This window comes from Lagenorhynchus albirostris, chromosome 18, assembly GCF_949774975.1.
Source record: "Lagenorhynchus albirostris chromosome 18, mLagAlb1.1, whole genome shotgun sequence".
In the NCBI taxonomy this organism is placed as follows: Eukaryota; Metazoa; Chordata; class Mammalia; order Artiodactyla; family Delphinidae; genus Lagenorhynchus; species Lagenorhynchus albirostris.
Window position 1 is genome coordinate 3,438,322 of NC_083112.1, and position 25,317 is coordinate 3,463,638.

At 44.2% G+C, this 25,317-nt stretch overlaps 2 protein-coding genes across 17 annotated transcripts in view; one reads left to right on the forward strand and one right to left on the reverse strand.

Moving 5' to 3' along the window:
* MTMR6 (myotubularin related protein 6) overlaps positions 1-10,463 on the reverse strand; it is a 28,026-nt gene extending 17,563 nt beyond the window's left edge. For all 7 annotated transcript variants that reach the window (XM_060129018.1, XM_060129014.1, XM_060129017.1 and 4 more), the window contains exon 1: positions 10,336-10,463. In XM_060129018.1, the coding sequence (XP_059985001.1) occupies positions 10,336-10,359 (24 nt within the window). In that variant the 5' untranslated portion in view covers positions 10,360-10,463. The remainder of the gene's footprint in view (positions 1-10,335) is intronic.
* A 14,146-nt stretch (positions 10,464-24,609) lies between these two features.
* Positions 24,610-25,317, forward strand: part of NUP58 (nucleoporin 58) — a 44,673-nt gene continuing 43,965 nt past the window's right edge. For all 10 annotated transcript variants that reach the window (XM_060128725.1, XM_060128723.1, XM_060128724.1 and 7 more), the window contains exon 1: positions 24,610-24,907. In XM_060128725.1, coding sequence (XP_059984708.1) covers positions 24,801-24,907 — 107 coding nt within the window. In that variant the 5' untranslated portion in view covers positions 24,610-24,800. The remainder of the gene's footprint in view (positions 24,908-25,317) is intronic.

A 25,317-nucleotide genomic window follows, 5' to 3' on the forward strand; every position in this document is an offset into this window, starting at 1 on the left:
TATTATCTAGAGTTAGGAAACTAAAATACCAGAAAAAAATCAATCAGGAAACAGTTAATAGGTTGCAGCCTACAACTTACTCTGCTCACCTCTGCACCCAGGATACTGCTCTGTGTCCAGCCCTGTGCTTTTACTCACCCCGTCCGCCCTGCCAACAGGCTCTCCTGCTCAGCTAAGTGAGAGGCATTCTTCAGGGCTCACTGATGTCCTGTCTTTTAACAGGAAGGCTTCTCAGTTAATTAATTAATTACTAATGTCAGCTTTGTATTTCTTCCTGGCTCTGCACTCCCTTGCATAGATTATGTTGCATGTTGCTCCCTCGCCCTCTACAGCTGAGGCAGTGAAGTACATAGTACATCTTTATTGATAGTACATACACAGACACACACGAACACACACACACACACACACACACGGGTGCCACTGGAGAGAGGGTTAGAGTTGGCCAAGCATTTGCAGGAGACCACTGTTTTGAAAAGACAGTATTTATTACTATCCATTCGTATGGGGGGTGAGTAAAATAACCATTACCAACTTAAAAACATTAATCCACAGCTATAGCAGCAGGTTGTAGACAGTTCTTTAAATTGTGTGTTTTCAAAACCACATAGCTAACCATTATCTCATTAATTCTATGCCTTTACGTCGTATATATTTTCTTTTCACTTACTAAAACTGAAGAAAAAAATGCCCCCACTATGATTTCCAAAATAATCAATAACTACCATTTAAAAGGCTAATCAGGGACTGCCCTGGTGGCGCCGTGGTTAAGAATCCACTTGCCAAGGCAGGGGAAACGGGTTCGATCCCTGGTCCGGGAGGATCCCACATGCCGCGGAGCAACTGAGCCCGTGCACCACAACTACTGAGCTTGCACTCTAGAGCCTACGAGCCACAACTACTGAGCCCACGTGCCACAACTACTGAAGCCTGCGTGCCTAGAGCCCGTGCTCCGCAACAAGAGAAGCCACCGCAATGAGAAGCCCGTGCACCGCAATGCAGAGTAGCCCCCGCTCGCCGCAACTAGAGAAAGCCTGCACACAGCAATGAAGGCCCAATGCAGCTAAAAATAAATAATAAATAAATTTAAAAGAAAGAAATATAAAAAAATAAAAGGCTAATCAGCTCCTCCTCCAAGATATTCAATGCCATAGTTTTTTTTTACTTATAACAGTATCCATTCAAATAAGTTAAAATTTAAAACTAAAATATCTGGTTTTGATACAAAACTTTATCTGCATGGGTACGGCAATGAATTGAGTTTTAACACCTTCCTCTGGAAACTTAGAGACATGATCTAACAATGTATTCTAGCTCCAGTCCGAGAGCTGATTTGAGAGACAAAAACTGTCAGATCGTCACACACTGTCCTTTAAGACAACAGGAAAACGTCCTTCTTATAAACCTGAATGAAGACTGGAAATCAACATCTATTTCATTGCTCAGGACCATTTCTTCCTTAAATGAAAATGTAACTTTATTATACCACATACTTCTCATCAAAACTTAAACACTGTTAAAACAATGGGATCAACTACTGTTGCCTCGTTAACTGTATGAGGTTCGGCTGCAAGGAAAGTCCGGCCAACCAACAGCGACCCCAGAAATATTTATCTCACCTGTCTTATTTCCTGCAGCAATTAAAACAAAGTGTTAACGGCTCTAGAGAAAAGAGAACTGATGAATATATATGGAGATAAAGGTTATCACAAGGTATCAACTCTACTCAAGCAAACAACCTGTGCCAACATCACTCTGCTGCACTTCAGATACCCCCAGAGAAGAGAAAAAAGTGTACTGACGTGTAGTTTACAAAGGCGGGCCAGCATGGGGTGGCGGGCTGATTTTATTATCACTGAATTCAACAGTAAGTTTGTTTTTTACAAAAAAGTCCACATGAAGGGTTTGAATCTGTGGATTTTAAAAAGATCATAAATATTTCTTGTTGTCCTCCAATCACAAGGCTTAAATAATAATTTCTCTACAAGGCACAAAACCGTGTACACACGATTCTCTACATGCAAGACAATCACACCCTCTTCATCTGGATCTTGACCCTCTCTTGCCCACCCCCTACTTGCTACTACTACTCTTCAGGGCTCCATTCTCTATAGGCAATCTCAACCACTGTCACTGTTGTAGTCTGTATGTTAGCGACTCCCAAAACCGAATGTCCAGCTCTGCTCTCTCCTGAGTTCACACTGTCTGCTGCACACACAACAATAAGAGTTCCTGCCGTAGTGCTGAGGTCGTATCATATGCTCAGTACTACAATAAGTGTTTAAATGAACATACGTGACTTTTTTTAATGTTCACAACCCCCGTGCGGTAAGTACTATTACTATCCCCATGGAAACTGAGAGGTAGGTTAGGGAAATGTGCTAGCGTCAGCTGGGGAGTGGAACAGCCCAGTCTTAACCCTACATCATAGGTCTGATTCCCGCCGTCTATTCTGCTCTACTTGGACATCTTAAGGGGCATGTTAAGCATACTGAGAACGAAACGGATTTCCCCTGACCTCTCACAAATATGTTCCTAATGCTGTATTTCTGGACTGAGTTAATGGTACTCCATCCTCATCCAGTCACCCACGCTAGAAACCTCAGATCCATCCTGTGACTTCCTGACCCCTAACATTCAGTGAATCACAACGTCTACCAATTTTATGGCCTGAATATACATATATATATATATGTACACACACACACACACACACACACACACACAATATATATATTTTTTTGGCTGTGCCGTGCAGCATGAGGAATCTTAGTTCTTAGTTCCCCAACCAGGGATCGAGCCTGCACTCCGAGTGGAAGCGAGGAGTCCTAACCACTGGACCACCAGGGACGTCCCATGGTCTAAATATGTTTAAATTCTGCTCCATCCACCATTTTTCAAGTGTTCCCACAGTATAATGAAAGTGTCTGTTCAAGGGTCCATCTCTCCCACCAAGGCTGTAACATGTCCCAGGGCAAGAACTGTCTCTTATTTGTGTCTGAATACCTAATGGCTAGCATAGCACCGGACACAGTAAATGTTTGTGAAACTAGGGTGAACTGCCACAGAGAAATTCCCCACGGGGAGAAACAGAAGGTGCCCGAAATTTACCAGTGGTCTCTCTTGCTGAAGTCATCAAGGCATTTATTAAATAGAGTTCTTTATAACATTATACTGTTCCTCACTTCTCTCTGCCACCTTTTCCCTACAAAGTAGGTGAACGGTAGACACCCATTCAGTAACTTATGAACAAATCTAAAGTATACAAATGACTAACAGAGTGTACAGTTACAGTTCAGTTCCTGTTTTTTAAATAAAAGTGTGGACTCTCAGCCCCCTACCCCACTCCTCATTTCTTCCTCTAGGGCTGTACAATGTTCCATGCTTCTTTCTGGCTGGGTGTCTATCGAGATTGGAAATTCAGGTTGATAATACTCTTCCTAACGCTTTAAGCCTATTTCTTGATTTCTCCTAATTTCTACATCCAAAATTTTCTGAAATTCCCTTGGTTAGAGCTTTAATTTGGGTTAAACATACAAGTTTCAAAGCCTAGCTGTTCATCTGATTCATCTCCGAAACTTTACAAAAGTACAAATCCCACCTCCCACCTCCCACCACAGAATCGTCTCAGGACACGGAGACCAAGAATCTGTATTTTTAAGAAACTCACCAGATTGTTCTCGTGCACCTGATACTCCTTCTAATGTTAACTCCAAATGAATCCCTCTTGCTCTTAACTCACATTAGGCTCTGTTCCTTCTCTATCTTTGCACTCTCTCCCCAAACAGTTAAGGCTCCGGCTTGCCTCATCCTCCCACTTGTTAAAAGAGCTTCTTACAACTTTAGCCATTTAAAATATACCACTGCGTTCCGTGTGCACGCACACACCCCACACACGTCTTTGAAGAACCCGGGAAGAAGATGCACATAAATATACAGAAAGAGAGTTTGCTAATTCGCCCAAAAATACACTGGCTATCAGCTGGAGGTCAATCTGTCTGGGTTTCATTTTCTTTATCTGTAGAATAAGGACAATAATCTCAACCTCAAGGGCTGCAGAAAGGCTGGATAACACATGTCAGGTACTTTACCCCAAGTCTGCTTGACAGATAGTAAGCAATAAAGTGCTCAAATAGATGTTTAACAAATTATTATTGTTAGTAAGCTGATAAGCTAAGTCGAGCCCTGACGGTCCTCTGTATTAAACTACTGCCCAGTGAAGTTCAAACAGAGAAAGGAAGGAAGAGGTACATGGACTTCAAAAGCAAACGCACTATTCTAATGTGCTCTATGGGCAGAAAAATCTATGCTTTCCTAATGTAAGTGTCAAAAGCAAAGATCAACAAAATTTTCTTGACTAATCCAGAGAAAACACAGAATTCTCAATACAGGAGGAAAAATGTAAAAGGGGAGCCATAATATTTTACCTGATGAAAAAGTAACACCTGTAAAGGTAGAGAAACTGCGGCAGGTAAAGGGACACGAGTGGAGGATTGTGGGCACGGCAGTCTGTGCTCAGATGGGGGTTTTAAGAAGATCTTTCCAATGGCAACATGGAGAGAACGCTGCGTTGGGAAGAGTCTGCTAGTGCAGTGGGCAGGCGAGAGGCTGCTGAAATAACCTAGGGGTGCCTGGGAGAGACGTGACAGGGGCCTGGAGGATAAAGAAGCCCACCTGGGGGCAATAACTGATGTGAGAAGTAAAGGAGGAGAAACGGGCTTCTTGAGATGTTAGCTTGTCACTGGTGGCCATTTGCTAGGACAGAGGATCAAAGGGAATGTAAGTGTGAGGGAAAGAGGGTCTATCTCAACTATAACAATCTGAGGATTATTCATGACCTTAGTAAATGGAGGATTATACTCAGATCAAGGCCACATAACAGAAAATCATGACATTTCTCCTTCCATATGGCAACCTCTATGTGGATGCGACAGATAATAAATCTGAAATTATTCAAAAACATTTATTTACTACTTAAAGGTCTGGAGAATATAGAAGATCTTCTGATCTTCTACATTCTGAGAAACACAGATTATTCTGTTCTTGGCTGAAAATCCTAAGATAAATATTAAAAACACAGAAATCGGATCTTTTTCTTTGCTAAAACCATCAGCATACAAATTTCCAACCACAGACTTAGCCAGTCTCTCAACACCAACTGCTGCTTCTTATTTCCCCCCTTCACCGAGGAACTGAAAGTACTTTACAGATGTCGCTACAGATTTTTCCCAGTGTTTTCCTGGAAGTGTTCTCAGTCAGATATTTAGGCAGCACGTGTCTCTCTCCCCCCTCCCCTCCCCACCTTCTCTCTGTCATCACTAGCCCTGAGGAAATGCCAGCACATCACTTTATGGGCCATTTAGGGGAACTGTGGCCAACTCTGGGCCTGCAATAAAAGGTGGCCTAATGGTGTCTACGGCAAGTTCACATTTCAGCTGACTACAAAGCTGGAAATGAAAAGCACAGGGAGACACACATACACGGAATCACATTCTGAAAATGCAAGACACCCATCTGCCCCTAAGAGGGATAAGCGGGCCTCTGGGACAGAAGGGACCAATGGCCTCCCCCAAGGTTCTGTGACCGCCAGCTGTATGTACCCACTCTGCAGCTACAGGCCGAGGCCAGTGAAGCAGGAAACGCCCTGTCAAGGCCTCTCTGGCTCCGCGTGGTCCCTCCTGACAGCCAGGCCTCCACCTGGGACTCCGGTAATCATTATTCCACCCTCAGAGCACTGACACCGTGCCAGGAATTAGCTATCAGAAAGAAAGAGCGCCAGGAGGGATAGACTAGGAGTTCGGGATTAACATGTACACACTACTCTATATAAAACAGATAGGCAACAAGGACCTACTGTACGGCACACGACACTGTACTCAACATTTTATAATAATCTATAAGGGGAAAGGATCTGAAAAAGAATACATATATATATATATTATATACACATACGTATAACTGAATCACTGTGCTGTACACCTGAAACTAAACAACGCTGTAAATCAACCACACTCCAATTTAAATAAATAAATGAAAATAATAAAATTTTAAAAAAGAAAGGGCGTCACGTTGCCTTTGTGAAGTGGAAGGTAAGCATCAAAAGGGCAGAGGCTTTTGACCTTTTTTCTGGCCACGTATTCCCCAGCACCGACGACACAGTCTGGCTGCATAAATTACCAAACGGAACAGACCAGAAACCCAGGGGCACTTTCCAGCCCCGGCCTACTCTGCTCTCCTGCAGCACTGGACGGGCTGCACTCAGGGGTCACCAGCTCTGGAAGGGCGTCCCTAACCACCTCTTTCCAGCTGTCCTCTCCCAGGCCCGGCCCAGCACCCTCCACAGGATTTCACCACCACCCACCATGGTACACATCTGACTCATTACTTTGTTGATTGCTTTGTCTTCCCCAGCTAGAAAATGAGTCTTCAACGGGCAGGGATTTTTGTGGTTGATTCAGCGCCATTTCCTCAGTACCCAGAACAGTGCCTGGCCCTGGGAAAAGGAAGGAGCAGAGGCGGGAGCAGGGGGGCAGGGGGAAGCAAAGAAGGAACCGAGAACCGGCAGGGAGGTGCCCGCCCGCCTGGGACTCTCCTCTCCCCTCTGTCCCTAACACTCCTTCCCTGGCCCCTTGATGAGTATCCCCAGGGCTCGGCCTTCACACTCTTCTCCAGTCTCCGCATGCTCTCCCGGCATAAACGCACCCTCAACGGAAGATCTCAGTGATCCCCTAAACGCCCACCACTCGCGAGCCTACATCTCCGGGGCACACCTTCTCCCTGACTCCAGACCCTCGTGGTCAGCCACCTGCTAGACACAGGGCTCGTCCATCCCTCCCTTCCCTGCCTGCTCACACCGACCCACCTCCCTCCTCTAATCGCCTGACCTGACGCAGGGGAGTGTGGCAGCTAAGAGAACAGCACAGACCTGGCTTCAAGTTCCCAGCTCCACCTCTTCCTTGGTGGAGCCAGCTGTTTGAGCCGGGACAGGCTATTTCATTTGATCTCTGCAAGAGTCACTTTCCCCAGCTGCGTAAGGGGATAATACCAGTGGCAGTCAACGTAGCACTCTGCGTGGGGAGCACTCAGGTGCTCCTGAAAACGTGCTGGCTCTTATTTCAAAGACAAAATATCATCGGTCTCCTTGTTCTTGATCCATTCTTAGTTTTGCACACCCTCGCTCTCCATGACACGTAACATATATGTACACACACACGTACGACTGATCTCACACTCCAACGACAAAAAGGGGGAGCAAGCCAAGAGCAAACTGAGCGTTACTGTTGAAATAACTCAATTTGAGTCCCAAAGGGGTCCGATTTTCATGCGACAGTCCATGCTTTAACCAGCTCTAGGAAGCAGCCTTTCACACACGGATAGCTGAGGAAAACATCCCTCCATTCCATTCCGTGAAGTTCCACTCACATTAGAACAATACCATCGGCATCAACACATGATGTCAGCCGAAGCACCGGAGCCTGGCGGGGAAAGGAGGAAGACACACAGCTCCCATTGTTTCTGGGCAAGACTCGCTCCTATGGCAAAGCTGGAGCTCAAAGTGAGAGGCAGCAGCTACACTGCTGATACATATAGCCTGGAAATGCACTTTCAAAATTGCCAATTCAGACTTGACATCTTTATTGACGCTGTACACTTGTAAACCAAATGTGACCAAAACACGATGATACATCTGTTCCTGAATTTTAGAACTATAAAGCCACTTAATTAGTAGTCAACTAAAATACCTTATCTGATATATCTCTGGTTAGTAAGCAGTAATTTTTAAAAGTGACTAAAATCAGTACAAAAAAACAACAGCATATAAATATGATTTACTTATGTCAAGAAGAGGTTTGGGGAAGGAAAAGCTCTTAGAATTATTATTAAGATTCCTGAATTAATATTAACACATTTGAACAAAACAGACTGAAAGCAGAGAGATGATGGAAAGGTCATTATGTAGACTATGGAGTTAGACAAACCTCTACCCCCTCATGAGCTAAGTGGGCACTCAAGCTGATGTCCTCATCTGTAAATGGAGATAATGTCCCAACTGCCAGTTTGTCTAACTCCATAGTCTACATAATGACCTTAACCCTTAATGACCTTAAGAGTCAAGAAATTAGTGAAAATTCTGTACAAATTAACATATTTGTGAACTGTAAACACTGTGAAATCATACTGTCGAGTTGGCTATACTGATATACAGTTGCTCAATAAATGGCAATCATTACTTTAAAAATACATTGGTCTGAACAACACAGAACACAGCACTACTTACAGTCACTTCTTGATCGTGACTAAACTACACAGAGTTCAAAACAGCTAAATAAACTGAAAGAAATTCGTTTCTAGTTTTCAAATGCAATTACTTTTGCAGCAAATTAGCTGTCCAGGTGAAGGCTATGCATAATAGAAACAAAAAGTTGGCTATGTTCAAATCAATCTTTTAAGAATAAGTTATAATTTAGGAAAATATTATAGTCTACACAACAATTCTCAGAATGCATTGTGAGGGCCATGCCCGCCCTGCTCACTGCTGTGTGCCTGTGCGGTGTCTGTGAAGTGCCTGACGCGTAACAGGTACCTAGTAAATATTTGTTTAATTGCAGTCTACATACAGCCACTTAAGAGAGCAGGAGTGGTCTAATGCTAGAAAAATAACCCAGAGTAATAAAGGAGCACAGTAGAAAATTAATCTTAATACGAAATTAGTCAGAAATCTTTTGGTCCTTAAAAAACATCATAAAAAGACCTTACTAAACCACCAGCATGGGCCCACTGTGAAAGGGTAAGACTAAATCAGAAAACTAAAGAGAAGTCCATCAACTGGTCGTTACAGAGGAACATCAGGCCAAATGAAAGTCACCAGAAAGAATCGTAAGGGAATAAGGGAGGGCTGCTATGACTATAGAAATAAAAACAAAGATATATACACATCATAAATTTCAGATGGAAAGACTTAAAATAAGCCAAGGGAGCCTAAAGATTTTCTAACATTCTGTTCCCTCTTACCAATCCCGAGGAATGGGATTTGTTCCGATTAAATTCAGCTCACTTTTACTGTTTTCCTATTACATGTTCTGCACTGTAGCAAGCACGATGAAAGGTGCAAAGATGGGGTTTAATTTGGCACAGAAGGAAGTCATGCGCATACAGCTCCTATCTGTGTGCACAGATAGTACAAAGACATCTGGAACCTGGGAACCAGGACCAGACCCTGATCTGATGCCTACTCTAGTCCGCTGCACCTTCTACTAGTTCGGTTATTTACTTAATCACCCTTCTATCTTCAAACTTAGAGCGGCAGCAACTTGAATTCTAGAGTTACTTTACTTTTCTTCTCTTAAAGACACAAAGAGAAACTTTTTAAATGGGGTTACTTTTTAGCATCTTTAATTTTATTAGATATAGTACGTGCCATGTTAAAAAAAAACTTTTAATATAAATCCATGTCCATCTTAAAAAAGTTTGTGAAACATCTGAATGACATAGATCTCACGTCTTCCCTGGAACAAATGAAGAAGACGGATGTCTGCTCTTTCCCTAAATGAGCTATAACTTGAGGATGGGCAGCAACTGACCGATGGTTTCCGCAAAACCCGGAGAGTCAAGGTTCACAGTGGTCCTCGTCCCGATTCTGTTAGGCTCCGCGCGGAGCTTAAAAACATGCTATTCAGTTCTGATCTCGACTTGTTTCCTGCCCTCTCAAGGTGGAAGCTGAACTTCAACGTTGTCGGTAAAGTAACTTGGCAATATTTTGAGGTCACTTCCGTCCGTGTTCACAGTTGTACCAGAATCATAAGAATATGTTTGTTCTCAGAGTAAATGCACACAAAACTAAAAATCACATACAAAACTGAAGCACGGGATTTAATCAGCTCAGCTGGAGAGCATTTCCATCAGCCGTCCTCCGTAACTCGTCTGCCCAGCTGACTTGCCACTAAAAACACCCAAGTGTGAAACGGAGCCGGAAACCCCAAAACCCCAGGGAAGTGAGGTGGAGCCCAGCGCCGGTCCCAGCTCCCCCGACGCCTGCACCGAGCATCCGTGACCCGGGACCGAAGGACCCGAGCAGGGGAGGTGCACCGGCGCCCAGGTGTATTCCGGGCTACCAGGCCGCAGCAGCCCCGACTCCGCCCGGGAAGCCGCAGCGCTGGGAGTCGGCCGCCGGCCCACGGAACGGACCCCAGACCCTCCGCACCCAACTCCGGACCAGAACCCCGCCTCACGCCCGCCCAGGCCGCCCCGCGTCCCCGGCCCGTCCGCCGGCCAGCCGCGTCCCGCCGCCCACGCCAGTCAAACCGCCCAGCGGCGAGCGGCCCTCCGCGCGCCCACCTTGGTCGTACGGATGTGCTCCATCCCGAAGACGCGTCCGCCGGCGGCCGCAGCACCTGCGCACCATAGAGCGGATATCCCGGGGCGCGGCGCCCCTGACCCGGCAGGCACCACCTCCAGCCGGCCGCGCCCACCGCGCACGCGCAGCTCGCTCGTCGTCTCCTGGAAACACTTCCGCAAACCGGGGCCGCTGAGAGGGCGCTGCGCGGTGGGCAGAGCGGCGGCGGCGCTGAGAGAGCAGCTACGGTATCGCCTGGGGCCGCCGTGAGAACCACAGCGCCTCCTGTCGGTGGAGGCCTTCCAATCCCCGAGAGAGCGCGGTCCTCTCCTGGGAAACTGGCCAGCAATTCTCCTCCGTGGACAGGGTCGTGTGGACGTGCTGTGAGAAGAGAATTCGGTGGGTGAGGGCGAGACAGGGTGACACCAAATTTCAGTACTTCGTCTTTTGTCTGAGCTGCCGTTCTTCTCACAAGAATCTACTCTAAGGAAATAATCAGATGTATTTATTGTAGCCTTATTTGAATCCATCACAATCTCCAATATTATGGGATTGTTATGTAAAGTGTGGTATGTCCATACACTGTTGATATCAGCATACCTTAAAAATTATGTGAGTAGGGACTTCCCTGGTGGTGCACTGGTTAAGAATCTGCCTGCCAGTGCAGGGGACATGGGTTTGAGCCCTGGTGCGGGAAGATCCCACATGCCATGGAGCAACTAAGCCTGTGCGCCACAACTACTGAGCCCGCGAGCCACAACTACTGAGCCTGCGTGCCACAACTACTGCAGCCACGTGCCTAGAGCCTGTGCTCCGCAACAAGAGAAGCCACCACAGTGAGAAGCCCGTGCACCACAACGAAGAGCAACCCCCGCTCGCTGCAACTAAAGAAAGCCCGCGCACAGCAACAAAGACCCAACACAGCCAAAAATTAATTAATTATTTATTTAAAAATTATGTGACTAAAAGTAAAAGCTGAACAAACTGAAAAATCAGCAACTTTATTTAGATCTATGAGAGAACTGAGGTCACAGGGCAAACCACTGACCCCCAAATTAGAGAGAGAGACAGACAGACAGACAGACAGGCAAGTACAGAGAACAACACCTTATGGGAGCAGAAACCCACCAGCAGCAACCTCCCTGGGAACCAGTGCCGGGCAGGTCGTTTCACCCAGCACATAGTATCCGACTATCCAGGAGACAAGACATACTAAAAGGCAAAAACACAGTTTGAAGGGAAAGAGCAAGCCTCAAAACCAGACTCAGCTATGGCCTAGATGTTAAAATTATCAGACTGGGAATTTAAAACAATTAGGATTCATAGGCTAAGGGCTCTGCTGGGTAAAGTAGACAGAATGCAAGAACACACAGGCAATGTGGGCAGAGAGATGGAGATTCTAAGAAAGAACTTAGAAGAAATGCTACAGGTAAAAAGAACTACGACAGAAATGAAGAATGCCTTCGATAGGCTTATGAGTAGAACACATGTGACGCAGGAAAGAATCTCTGAGCTTGAGGATACCTCTATAGAAGCCTCCAAATCTGAAAAAGAGAAAGGAAAAAGACTGAAAAAACCAGAACAGAATGCGCAAGGATTGTGGGACAGCTACAAAAGGTGTAACATACACGTAATGGGAATATCTAAAGGGGAGGAAAGAGAGAAAGGAACAGAAACAAATATTTGAAACAATAATGACTGGAAATTTCCCCCCAATTAATGTCATACACCAAACCCTCAGAGAACACCAAGCGGGATAAATGCCAGAAAAACTACAATCATTCTCGAACCATGGAAAATCAAAGATTACAAACAGAAATCCTGAAGAAGGCAGGGGCAGGAGAAACCCTTATCTATAGAGGAGCGAGGAAAAGAATCAGATCTGACTTCTCATCCGAAAGCGTGCAAGCAAGAAGAGAGGGGAGTGAAATAAAGGGTTAACAGAGGAGTCCACCAACCTAGAATTCTGTACCCTGTGAAATGCTTACATATAAGTGAAATTAATGACAACAGTGAAACAAGGGGCGGGAAGGAGAAGCTAAGATTAGTTTATTAGAAAGTACTCACACTTCAAAAACAAGTTATGCTGTAGAGGAATATTACATAACAAAAGTGTTGATGCTGAATTACTGAGTGAAAAATAAAGCGGCTATAGAATGGTAGGTTCAATGTGAGTGTGTTGGGTCACTTTTATTTATTTAAAATGAAATACTGGGGCTTCCCTGGGGGCGCAGTGGTTGAGAGTCCGCCTGCCGATGCAGGGCACGCGGGTTCGTGCCCCGGTCCGGGAAGATCCCACATGCCTTGGAGCGGCTGGGCCCGTGAGTCATGGCCGCTGAGCCTGCGCGTCCGGAGCCTGTGCTCCGCAACGGGAGAGACCACAGAAGTGAGAGGCCCGTGTACTGCAAAACAAAAACAACAACAACAACAACGAAATACTTAACATTTCTAGATGGTTAGGATAACAGGTGATTTTTGTAATTCCTCTGTTTCAGCCATGCTGAAGTGATTTCAGCCTGGAGTGATCTTGCCCCCAGGGGACATTTGGGACATCTAGAGACATTTTTGGTTGTCACAACTAGGAGTGTGTATCGGGCGGTACTACTGGCATCCAGTGGGTAGAGGCTGGGTCTGCTGCTGAGCACTTTAAAATACACCAGACACACCCCGCACCCAACCACCCACCAAAGAATTATCCAGCCCAAGATCTCAGTAGTGCCGAGGCGGAGGAGCCCTGCTCTATGTTCTCCAAGTGTTCTGTCCTAAGCCGCTTCACTCTGTTGTAACTAGAAAATACTATTTTTAAAACATCATCACCATTTTTACATCATCTTTCTTACTATGTTTGGTGCTACAAAGACCTCTCTACCCTCTAGGTTTTCTTTTCTAATTAAAATTTATGTTTTATTTTGCCAGTGTTTCATTCATTTATTTTATTCAAGTCGTCTTGGTGTTGCTTTGTTTTGAGTGCAGGCTGTGTTTCAGACAGATTTTCAAAGCAATGGAGATACTCACGGGGAATACATAATGAGGATAAGATTGCACGACCTAGAAAACAGCCTCGTACAGTATCACATCCAAAAGACACAAATCCGGCTAAAAAAAAAATTGAAAACTAAAGCAGGTCTTTTCCAGAAGATCTTCTGAAAAAGCAGAAAAGGGTGAATTATATTGCATAACATACATCAAGACTTCCTTGATAAAACCTCTTTTTGTATTATTTTCCCTCAGATTTTTGTCATTTTCTCCATTCCACATCCCCAAACACGTTATCCTCACAACATTATCTCCCTCGTCCCTTATCATTTCTCACTTTGTCTCTTTTACCAATTCTCATAGAAGGGTAATAATAATCATAACTAACGCTTAAATGATTACCAGGTGGCAGAAAGAGTACTAAGTGCTTTACCTGTACTATGGGGAAAATACTATCACCTTCCTCATTTTAAAGATGAGGAAAGTGAAACACAATGAAGTTAAGTAACTTGCCCAATATCACACAGCAGATAAAGCCTAGATTCATGAGATAAAGCCAGACAGTCTGACTCTAGATTCTGTATTCTTAATACTATTCTATATCGATTTGTTTTTCAAAATCCATATAAAAGTTTCAGGTATGGTAATATGATAGGCTAGGAAATGACTCTGCTTTTTTTAAAAACTAAAATAGTATCTAAAATAGAAAATCAGGGCTTCCCTAGTGGCGCAGTGGTTAAGAATCCGCCTCCCAATGCAGGGGACACAGATTTGAGCCCTGGTCCAGGAAGATCCCACATGCCATGGAGCAACTATGCCCATGAGCCACAACTACTGAGCCCACGTGCCACAACTACTGAAGCCCATGCACCTAGAGCCCATGCTCCACAATGAGAGAAGCCACTGCAATGAGAAGCCCGAGCAACACAATGAAGAGCAGCCCCTGCTCACCACAACTAGAGAAAGCCTGCATGCAGCAATGAAGACCCAACACAGCCATAAATAAAATAAATAAATAAATAAAATATATTAAAATAAAATAGAAAGTCAAATCCTGTAAAGCACCTATAATGTAACTGAGAAGAGAGTGAGGACTCACAAGTGCAAAATATAAGGGAAAGTGTGTACCCAGAAAGGTAAGCAGGATACGGAAACTCCTGCAAGAGGGCCATTTCCAAACCAGGTCAGTTTAGTACCTGTTTTGATGTTCTCACAGGACTTAAAGTCCAGAAGTCAAAGTCTAGAGCCCACCCCATGGAGGAAGTACAATGGGGGACTCTCCCTACATAAAGCCTGGGCCAGAAGGAAACTCAACCAATCCAATGCCCAGAATACTGTGGGAAATTCACCTTGACATTAAGAAACAGGAGGGGGGCAATAATCTCCTGTCTTGCAAATATTATAACCACAAAAATGTTATTAGATGAATTTGCAACCTAGATTCATACCACCTAAAAAACTTTCAGAAAAACTTCAAGTTGTGAATATAGTTTTAAAAGTTTGGGATTAGTAGTGCCTAGGAATGTTATTAAAGCAAACTCAAATCCTTTTTGGGTGGAATGCCACTCTACAATAGGTTTTAAATAATTCTTACGATTAACTTTCCAAGGAAAATTGTTAGTCACAATAAAAGATAACTAGCACACAAGGAAACAATTCTCAAGAGATAATTTGCAAGAACAGCATAAGTGGCAATAAGAGCTTTTATAACTATCAGGCTTAGTTTATAAAACAATTATGCTCAATGCTCATTATGTTTAAAGAAATGAGTCATGATGAAAATATCTGCAGTGTATGGGAAAAACAGTGTCTTAATGAGCAGACATGAAGAAGAACCAAATAGAACTTTTATAAATGAAGTGCAAAAATTGAAATGGAAAACCCACTGAATGGGTTTAACAGATTAGACACAGTAGAAGAAAGAATTAGAAAACTGGAAGTTACTTTTGGAAATCACCCAGAAAGGATCACTGAGAGACAAAAAGATTGTAAATAGGAAACAAAAGTTAAGAGAAATGAAGGATAGCATGAAAAGATCTAACATAAGTCTTGCCACAGTTTCACAAGAAGAGAAGGGGGAGAGAGAGGCTGGGGCAAAGATAATATAATACCTGACATTTTTCAGAATGCATGGAAGACACCAATCCACAGAATATGGAAGCTCAACGAATTCCAAGAGGAATAAATAAAAAGAAATCCATATCTAGACACATCGAAGTGAACTAGAATCACTATGGTGAACTTACTATGGTAACACCAAAGACAAAACTGGAGAGCTTAAAATCATCCAGACCAGAAGAGGAACAAATTACCTCCAGTCGATTAACAATTAAACTGACAGCCGACTTCTCAGCAACTGAGGAAGCCATATAACATTGGAATAGTATCTTCAATATGCAGAAGGAAAACAATGACAATCTAGAATTCTCTTCCCAAACTATCTTTCAAAAAATGAAATTGGAAAAAAAAAACCCAGACATTTTCAAACAAAAAATACAGACTGAGAGAGTTTGCCATGACCCATATTAAAGGAAATTATTCAAAAGTATACTTAAGGATAAGGAAAATGATCACAGATGGAAGATCTAAGATAAAAAAGAAATTAAGTTTTTTGTTTTTGTTTTTAGAAGATGTTGGGGGTAGGAGTTTATTTATTTATTTATTTTTGCCATGTTGCGTCTTCATTTCTGTGCGAGGGCTTTCTCTAGTTGTGGCAAGCGGGGGCCACTCTTCATCACGGTGCGCGGGCCTCTCACTGTCGCGGCCTCTTGTTGCGGAGCACAGGCTCCAGACGCGCAGGCTCAGTAGTTTTGGCTCACGGGCCTAGTTGCTCTGCAGCATGTGGGATCCTCCCAGACCAGGGCTCGAACCCATGTCCTCTGCATTAGCAGGCAGATTCTCAACCACTGCACCACCAGGGAAGCCCTGAAGTTTTTTTAATGTAAAGAAATTAGTAAATGTAAAAAATATTGATGGCACAAAATTTTAATAAAGTTTTAAGAAGTTTAAAAAGAAAAGAATTCAAATATATGAGTTAGGCATGAGATAAAATACTCTAAAATACTTGTATTCTCTTGGAAGATGGTAGGAGTGTTTGTTAATTTTAGCCTTAAAAAGTTATATTTACATATGTTTTAATTTCCAGGGTAACTGCTAAAATATAGAAACAGCACATAAGTTCCAAGTTAGTATGAGGAGAAAATGGAATTTTAAAAAGATGTATTTGTCACAGCTTAAAAAGAATATCAATAAATAAATTTAGCAAAATGTGTCTAAGATCTCTATAGAGCGTGTTATAAAATTACCTGGATGGATGGACGGATGGATGGATGGATGGAGAGATAGAGAGTTAAAAAGATAGATACATAGATAGGTAGATAGATATTACACACACACACATACACACACACACACACGCACACGCACACACACACACACACACAGAAGACCTAAATAAATGGAGAGATGTACTTTGTTTACAGAATAGAAAACTCAATTTTGACAGTTTTTTGGAATACTGGTCAGGTATTTTGTTGAATGCCCCTCTACTGGAATTTGTCTAAAGTTTTTCTCATAGTTAGACCAGGGTTAAGGGCTTTGTGGGAGAAGACCAGACAGATAAAATGCCATTCTTATCACATCATAACAATATCAAGTCATATTGTCAATATGATTTATCATTGTTGTTGTACACCTTGATCGTCTGGCTGAGGTAGTGTTTGTCAAGTTTCTCCACTGTAAAGTTACTATTTCCCCCCATTTCTATCCTCTCCTCTCTCAAAGGAGCTCACTCTTCAAAGTCCATACTTAAGGAGGAAGGAGTTATACTCCCCATCTTTGAGGGCTGGGTTTCTACATAAGTTGTTTGAAATTCTTCTGCACAAGAAAATTTTCTGTTCTCTCCCATTTTCTTATTTACTCCATCATTTGTTTGTATCAGTATGGGCTCATGAATATTCATTTTATACTTCAGGCTATATTCTGATAGTTCTTCATTTATTTTCGTGCTCAAATTGTTCTCGTTTTGGCCATTAGCAGCTCTTTCACTTGGCTCCTCTGTCCCTTTGACATACCCCCATCAGTACTGGGGCTTTTCTTTGTTTGTTTTTAGCACTTCCTTACTTTCTGGCGCTACAAGAAGCTCCCACCTCATTTTGCATCTTTCCCACTCCAGCCCTTAGAATTAACTATTTCTCCAAAGAGCTCTGGTTCTTTTATTGAAGAATGATATTAGAATCCAAGATCTGGGCCTTAGGTATGCCTTTTCCTACTGGAATATTAGCAAGAGTTCTTTTTTTTTAAAATTTGTTTATTTTTGGCTGCGTTGGGTCTTCATTGCTGCACACGGGCTTTCTCTAGTTGCAGCGAGCGGGGGCTACTCTTCATTGCGGTGCATGGGCTTCTCATTGTGGTGGCTTCTCTTGTTGCAGAGCACGGGCTCTAGGCGCACTGGCTTCAGTAGTTCTGGCTCGCGGGCTCAGTAGTTGTGACACATGGGCTTAGCTGCTTCACGGCATGTGGGATCTTCCTGGACCAGGGCTTGAACCCGTGTCCCCTATACTGGCAGGCGGATTCTTAACCACTGCACCACCAGGGAAGCCCCAAGAGTTCTTTTTGTTTATATACATTTTCTATTTGTTTGTTTTCTTTTCCTATCACCTTGTTCTGATTTTGTGGCTCTCATCTCTCTAGGTACATAAGGTATTTGTTTGTTTGACTGTTTGTTTTTGCTTCCCAAATTATCTCCATTCCCTCAAGGTTTCTTTCTAGGTTTGTTGTTTTGGCTTCTGACTTTCATGTCAGAACTCTCCTCTAATATCTGATCATCTTTGATCATCCTTTCAAGTAGTAAAATGTTCATTGAGAACAATCTTTGTTGGAGAGCTTGATAATTGGCCAGGATTGCTACAGAATGATGGGGTGGCGATGTGGCACTTTTATTGGGGACCTTGCACATCACAACTTGAAGGTCTTGTGCATGGGAATGGACACAAGGAGCCCTGGGAACAGATGTCCTGTTAGCAGCAGTAGCTGAGCCTGAGTAGAAGCCCCAGTTGGACACCACACACAGGATGCAAATGATTCAGACCATCTGCTTCTCTGTTGCCAGCTCTCCCCCTGGTGAGAACTACAACATAACAAAGAGCCCCAATTCCTCTGTCACTACGAAGGAGTGGGTTCACTCAAGGGAAATGAGTGGACACTATAAAGGAGAAGAGTTTTGTTCACTGAGACTCATTTTTATTCTTACTAATGTTCATAAAGCATAGGGTCCAATTTAAGAGGACCTGTATGTGCACCAGTGTCCCTAAATTCTAACCTTCCCTAAAAAAGTTGGATCAGTAAAAATTACCAGAGTAAGTATTTTCTGCTGTCGTTATCACGTTACTTACGCAAACAGGTCACTTAGTCCAGTTACAGTACCAACGGAGGAGTCCCCGAGACTTATAAGCTAACCTGAGGGAAGGCCAGCCAGCCAAGAAGAGTTCTGTCTCTTAGGGTTAGTCAGACTGGTGAATATCAAAATACCAGCTTGATCATTGGCCATGAGAAACACACGTTAAAGCAGACAGCAGTGAGTGTCAGCGTATTCTCTTCCTATAAAGCTAAGTGGACACTTTGCATTGAGAAGCTTACTTACCATGAATTCGGGCAAGGGAAATGACCTAAATGATATGACAGGCTGTTGTCATTCAGCCAAGATCCCGATGCAGCTGTAAACCCATCTGTAGTTGTGATGTACCAACTACAAGACAAGAGAGCAGTGTTTCTGGGCCAGGAAAGCCTCTGGGGGCAGCCCTGATGTCTCATTATTATAGGGGTATGTTACATATCCCCAGTCTAGTTTCTGAACATCTCTGCGCTGAGACCCCATTTCTTTAGAAATGCCACCTGGTCTGCTAAGTTCCTATCAAGATGTAGCCTGGAAGCCATGCTATCTTTTGGAGGGAGTCTTAAAACATCTGTACTTTGCTTAATTTTGTCTTGATGTATATATTTATAATTTCCTTTATTATCCAACTTCTAGGAGACACCTAGATTTTGCCTTATATGTGCCTACAAAGACTACTTAAAATAACATACTAGTTATTGATGACTTTAATAAAATATAATTTTCTTAATTGACCTTGCATTTAAAAATGGAGGGTTTTTTGCATCAAAAATTAACAAATACACAAAAAGCAGTAAGTAAACAATCATGGTGGTTTGAAATAATGAGGAATCAGTCTTCCACATTCATTTCTCCCTAATGCTTAGTGTTTATTTTTACACTTTTTTTTAAAAAAAAAAAAACACTGAGTTCCCCTATAAAATACACAAGAGATGTCTGATGCTATGATTGTCATGTGAGAAAACATTTCATATTTTAAAATTAAATGTTAATGCTTTTATAATTATATTTACTGCTTACCATCTAATGGGATATTATGAAAGCAATCACACTTCCTAATCTGGGTGTTTCTTAAATAGAAATAAATCATTAAAAGAGCAAGAATTGGCTGCATTTCTCAGCTTTTATTTTTAGGTGGATTACTGCAGAAGCTGAAGCCTATGCTCAGAATTCTTTCTGGAATCAAAGCTGTTTGAATTCAGATCTCCTATCTGCCCCTTATTAACTGTGAATCTAGTAAAATTATTTAACTTCTCCAACTCCTGGTTTTCTTTTCTGTAAATAGCAATGCTTACCTTTATCCCCTCCATCGAGTTATTTGTTTTGGTTAAGTGAAATCATGAACCCAAATCCATTAAGCATAGCAGCTGGCCTTAATAAATTCTATAAATAACAGTTGTGCGTACGTATGTATCAAGCGTTCTTAACTGAGTGCACTGCATACTGTATCCCAGTGATCATATTTGGTATTCTATAACCTGTGATTGAGGAGGCCCAGCCACGTGCATACCTCCAGGTTAGGCCACGTACAGGGCTGCTTCAGTCTCATGCTGAAGTTGAGACCTAGTATAATGTTTCCAGGTCAATGTGAACCTCACTCTCTCAGGATATGAGGGTTTGGAAGCTTGCCCCTTATTCTGTCTTGAAAGTTATTTGTAATTTTTCTGCTTTTCCTAACTGTGTGACCTTCTCTCTGAATCCTTTAGATAAGGGAATCTTGGTGATTTACCCCAGGGGCATATGTGTCTGCTCTTTCTGTCCATTTGTACCCGCTCTCAACTTTGGTCTATACAGTGGCCGGTCGTGCCCTACTCTGTGTAACCACTTTACTGAACCCTGGGCTCTTCAGGGGTGAAGTGGGCAGCAACTTTCTTTTTCTCCACGGCTGCCCTCCAAGCCTGCTTTGTCAGCTATCCTTTACCCTCTCCTCAGTAGGAGCTTGAGCTCGTAGAGAAGGACCCGTCATTCTTGGGTTTTAGAAGAATCTGATTTTTAGGAGTTACAGGCTCATCCCACTTTCCCCCCATGTGCTTGCTAGCTCCTGCCTCTGCTCCCTGGGAATCGGGTCTTACTTGGCTAGCTCCATTATAATCTGGCATCACTGATGTATGAAGGCCCCCTCTTTCTCCCTCGGGCACTCAGTCAATTAGTTAACCCTTCACACTGCCTGAAGAAGGTACCGCCCTCTGCAGTTTGTTTCTTTCTTTTTTTTTTTTTTTTTTGGTACACGTGCCTCTCACTGTTGTGGCCTCTCCCGTTGCGGAGCACAGGCTCCGGACGCGCAGGCTCAGCGGCCATGGCTCACGGGCCCAGCCGCTCCGCGGCATGTGGGATCCTCCCGGACCGGGGCACGAACCCGCGTCCCCTGCATCGGCAGGCGGACTCTCAACCACTGCGCCACCAGGGAAGCCCTCCAGTTTGATTCTTAATGAGCTAGCTCTTGGTTTCCGACATACTCAAGGGCCGGCTATTCCTCTTCTAGATTCGTTTGAAACTTCTCAGTATCTGTACAATATATCTGTCTTTTTATGTCTCCCCAACACGTACATACACTTGTGCTTGAACTCCGTTGAGAGGATTTCGATTGCTTGCAACCAAAAGAGGCCTAATTAAGGTATGGGAAAACAGATCAAAGGGAATTGGACAGGCCTGGGGGAAATTTTATCCATGCTACGGGAAAGTCTTAAGAATGCATTCCTGCTTCACAGAAGTGGATATTGGTCTACGAATATGTGCCAGAATATTAAATTAATATTATTAATATCAATTAATATTATCAATATTAAACAGCATTTATTGTTATATTCCAGTCCTATAGATGTTCTGGACCTTGGTTCATCTTGGATATTTCCTATGTTTCCCCGGTAACACGTGTAAAATTCATTTTTTAGTGTGGATTCCTACTAAAGATGGTATCCTAAATTTAGAATAATAGGGACTCAACTATAATGGCTTAACACAGAAGTTGATTTTTCTCTGAAAAGAAATTGGATGGTAGGCAGACCAGGGTTGGTTCGGTGGTTCTATAACCAGTGTTCATACAGTTTTTCTGCTACATCCTCCTTAGCATATGACTTCCATTCTTAAGTTCCTCACGGCCCAATATGGCTGCTGGAGAGCCAGCCATGTGTCTTGAGTCCAGGCAGTGGGAAGAAAGAAGGAGGAGAAAGGCAAGAGGGATGTATGCCAGCTCTCTCCTCCTCTACATGAGCCAACGCTCATGTCATGTCTCCCACTTACATCTAATCAGCCACATTTACACAAAAAGGAAGCTGGGATTCTGGTTAGTGTGCCACCTTGAACAAAACTGGGATTATTATTATTTTTTAAATAAATTTATTTATTTATTTACTTTTGGCTGTGTTGGGTCTTCGTTGCTGCGCTCGGGCTTTCTCTAGTTACGGCAAGCGGGGGCTACTCTTCACTGCGGTGGCTTCTCTTGTTGCGGAGCACGGGCTCTAGGTGCACAGGCTTCAGTAATTGTGGCTCATCGGCTCTAGAGCGCAGGCTCAGTAGTTGTGGCACACGGGCCTAGTTGCTCCACAGCATGTGGGATCTTCCCGGACCAGGGCTCGAACCCACGTCCCCTGCACTGGCAGGCGGATTCTTAACCACTGCGCCACCAGGGAAGCCACCTAGAATTTTTTACAGTACTATTGCCTTTCAGATAATTCAGCTTGATTATAACATTAACAACGTCATCATACACAAGTAAATCAGCAAAAGATGGGGTTTCCTAACAGAATTTTCACAATATAAAAAATAAGGGGGCTTCCCTGGTGGCGCAATAGTTGAGAGTCTGCCTGCCGATGCAGGGGACGTGGGTTCGTGCCCTGGTCCGGGAAGATCCCACATGCCGTGGAGAGGCTGGGCCCGTGAGCCATGGCCGCTGAGCCTGCACATCCAGAGCCTGTGCTCCGCAACGGGAGAGGCCACAGCAGTGAGAGGCCCGCGTACCACAAAAAAAAAAAAAAATACTTTGTCAATTTGAGTGGCTCACCTCCAAATTTTCATCTCTGAGTGATTTTCTTACTATTTTCTTTTATAAACTTATTTTTAGAACTGTTTTAAATTTACAGAGTTATTACAAAGAGAGTTCCTATATACCCCACACCGAGTTTCACCTATTATGAACATCTTATATTCATCCCTACTACATATTTACATGGTCTTTCCATCCAGCTAACCTTACATGTGTTGGTAATTAACATATATGCATTTAAGTGCCAGGAATTTTGCTCTTACTAATTTTATGTTGGTATTCTTCAAAAGTTTTGGAAAGAATATGCAATGGAATTAACACATAGGTTGCCACTTTCTACCTTTTTACAAAAATCATCTGGATCTATCTTTTTTTGTTTCCAAGTTAAAAGTACCCTTTGATTTTATATCCCCAGTTCTCTTAGTGACCATCCTATACTCATCACTGATAATAGCATTCTCTAGACCACTGAAGCTCAAAACCCCACAATATTTTTTCTCTTCCTGTTTAATCACTATGAACTTTTTCTTTATACAATAGTTCAAATATGTCCCTTTTCTTTTTTATCATTCCCACAGTGACTGCCATAATATTTGAAATGCATTTAATTTTTAAATTATACACAGAGATGGTGTATTAGGCTGCTCAAGCTGCAATAATAAAATACCACAAACTGGGTGCTTAAACAACAGAAATTCATTTCTCACAGTTCAAGAATCTAAGTTCAAGATCAAGGTATTCATGGGCTCTCTTCCTGGTTTACAGAAGGCTGCCTTTTGGATGTGTCTTCAGAGGCAGAGAAAGTGAGTTCTCTGGTGTCTCTTACTGTTAGGGAACTAATCCTATCATGAGGGTCTCACCCTCATGACCTCATCTAAACCTTACTACCTCCCAAAGGCTCCATCTCCAAATACCATCACATTGCAGGGTTAGGGTTTCAACATGTGGATTTTGGAGGGACACAGTTCAGTCCATAGCAGTTGGCAATGCCCAAGATCAATGCAGGAGAAAGTGCTGCATTAAGGTGAGCTGTGAGACGTCAGGTTATAAGGATCTGTGATATGTAAGACTCTGAGCGCCACACGGGAAGTCCCACGGTTTCTGATCAAGGCAGTGTCCTGGTGGGAATTGTTTTAGGAAAGCAAATACGGTGGTTGCTTATAAGACGTATCTTATTGGAAGAAATCTCAGGTAGGAAAACCCTCTGCGAGAGTAATGTAACAACCCCTGATGGGAAAATAAGCATCTGCATTATGAAGGCAGCACCTCAAACTCACCACCGCCTGCAAGCCTTTCCTCATCCTCCCGTCAGAGGGACTCTCCTCTTTAAAGCCCCATTTTCCTTATGTTTAAGGGTTGCTCACAGAACCCTTACATCGTTCTTGCTTCTGTACTTTTCTTATCCCGTCTAGTCTGTGCATCCTCCCTGGCAGGAGGCAAGGATATAAGCAATAACTGAGATTAAGCAACCATAATGCAAAGGTTACGTCAGCACAGATGCCAAAACAGGAAGAACCGAGAGAGACACGGTCCCATCAAGATCTCCAGACACCGCCCCCTCCCCTCCCCTCCCCTCCCCTCCCCTCCCCTCCCCTCCCCTCCCCCTCCCCTCCCCTCCCCTCCCCCTCCCCTCCCCTCCCCTCCCCTCCCCCTCCCCTCCCCTCCCCTCCCCTCCCCTCCCCCTCCCCTCCCCTCCCCTCCCCCTCCCCTTCCCTCCCCTCCCCCTCCCCTCCCCTCCCCTCCCCCTCCCCTCCCCTCCCCCTCCCCTTCCCCGTCCTCTCCCCTTCCTCCCCTCCCCCGTCCCCTCCTCTTCCTCCCCCGTCTCCTCCCCTCCCCTTCCTCCCCTCCCCTTCCTCCCCTCCCCTTCCTCCCCTCTCCTTCCTCCCCCTCCCAGCGGCCCCTGCGTGACGGTCGCGCTTCCGGAGGTGCGTGCGGACAGCCGCAGTATACTTGAGCTGCGCCATCTCCACACCATTGGGCGGTCTTCGCGTCCGCTGGGCTCCGCGTTCGCGCAGGGTCGCGGCTGGGTGGGAGCGATGCTGCCCGGCCCGCTTGGGCCTTGAGGCGGGAGCGGCGAGCCGAGCCACTAGTTTGCCAACCGCGCCGAGCCCGCAGCCATGTCCGCGGGGTTCTCCTTCGGGAGCAGCACGCTGGGCTCCTCCACCGTGGCCGCCAGCGGGAGCGGCACGGGAGGCGGGTTCTCCTTCGGGACCGCGGCGTCTAGGTAACCGCGAGCGGCCTCCTTCCCGGCGGGGCTGGGGCGGGTGGCCTGGGGGTCGCGGGCGGCTGGGGCGGGGGGCGCCGGCTTCCACGCGGAGGCCCGGCCGCGGTTTCGCCGCTTCTCTGGGCCTATCCCGGCGCCCGGTGAATGTCGCAGGGATGAATGGAGCTCAGGTTGTCGGATCTAAGCTCTTTTTAGAAAAAGAGACTTAATAAGAAATTGTAAGGGGGACAAAGACAAATTTCTCCCCGATAATTGAGACGCCATTGCAGGATATACGTTTTGGGACATTAATGATTTCGTGGTTATTTTAAACGCGCTTTCAAACCTTTTGTGCCTTATGGGGCCCTATCTGTCCTCTTGGTTTTTTTGTTTCAAATACTTGTTACAGCACTTTTTGGTGGTAGTTTTGA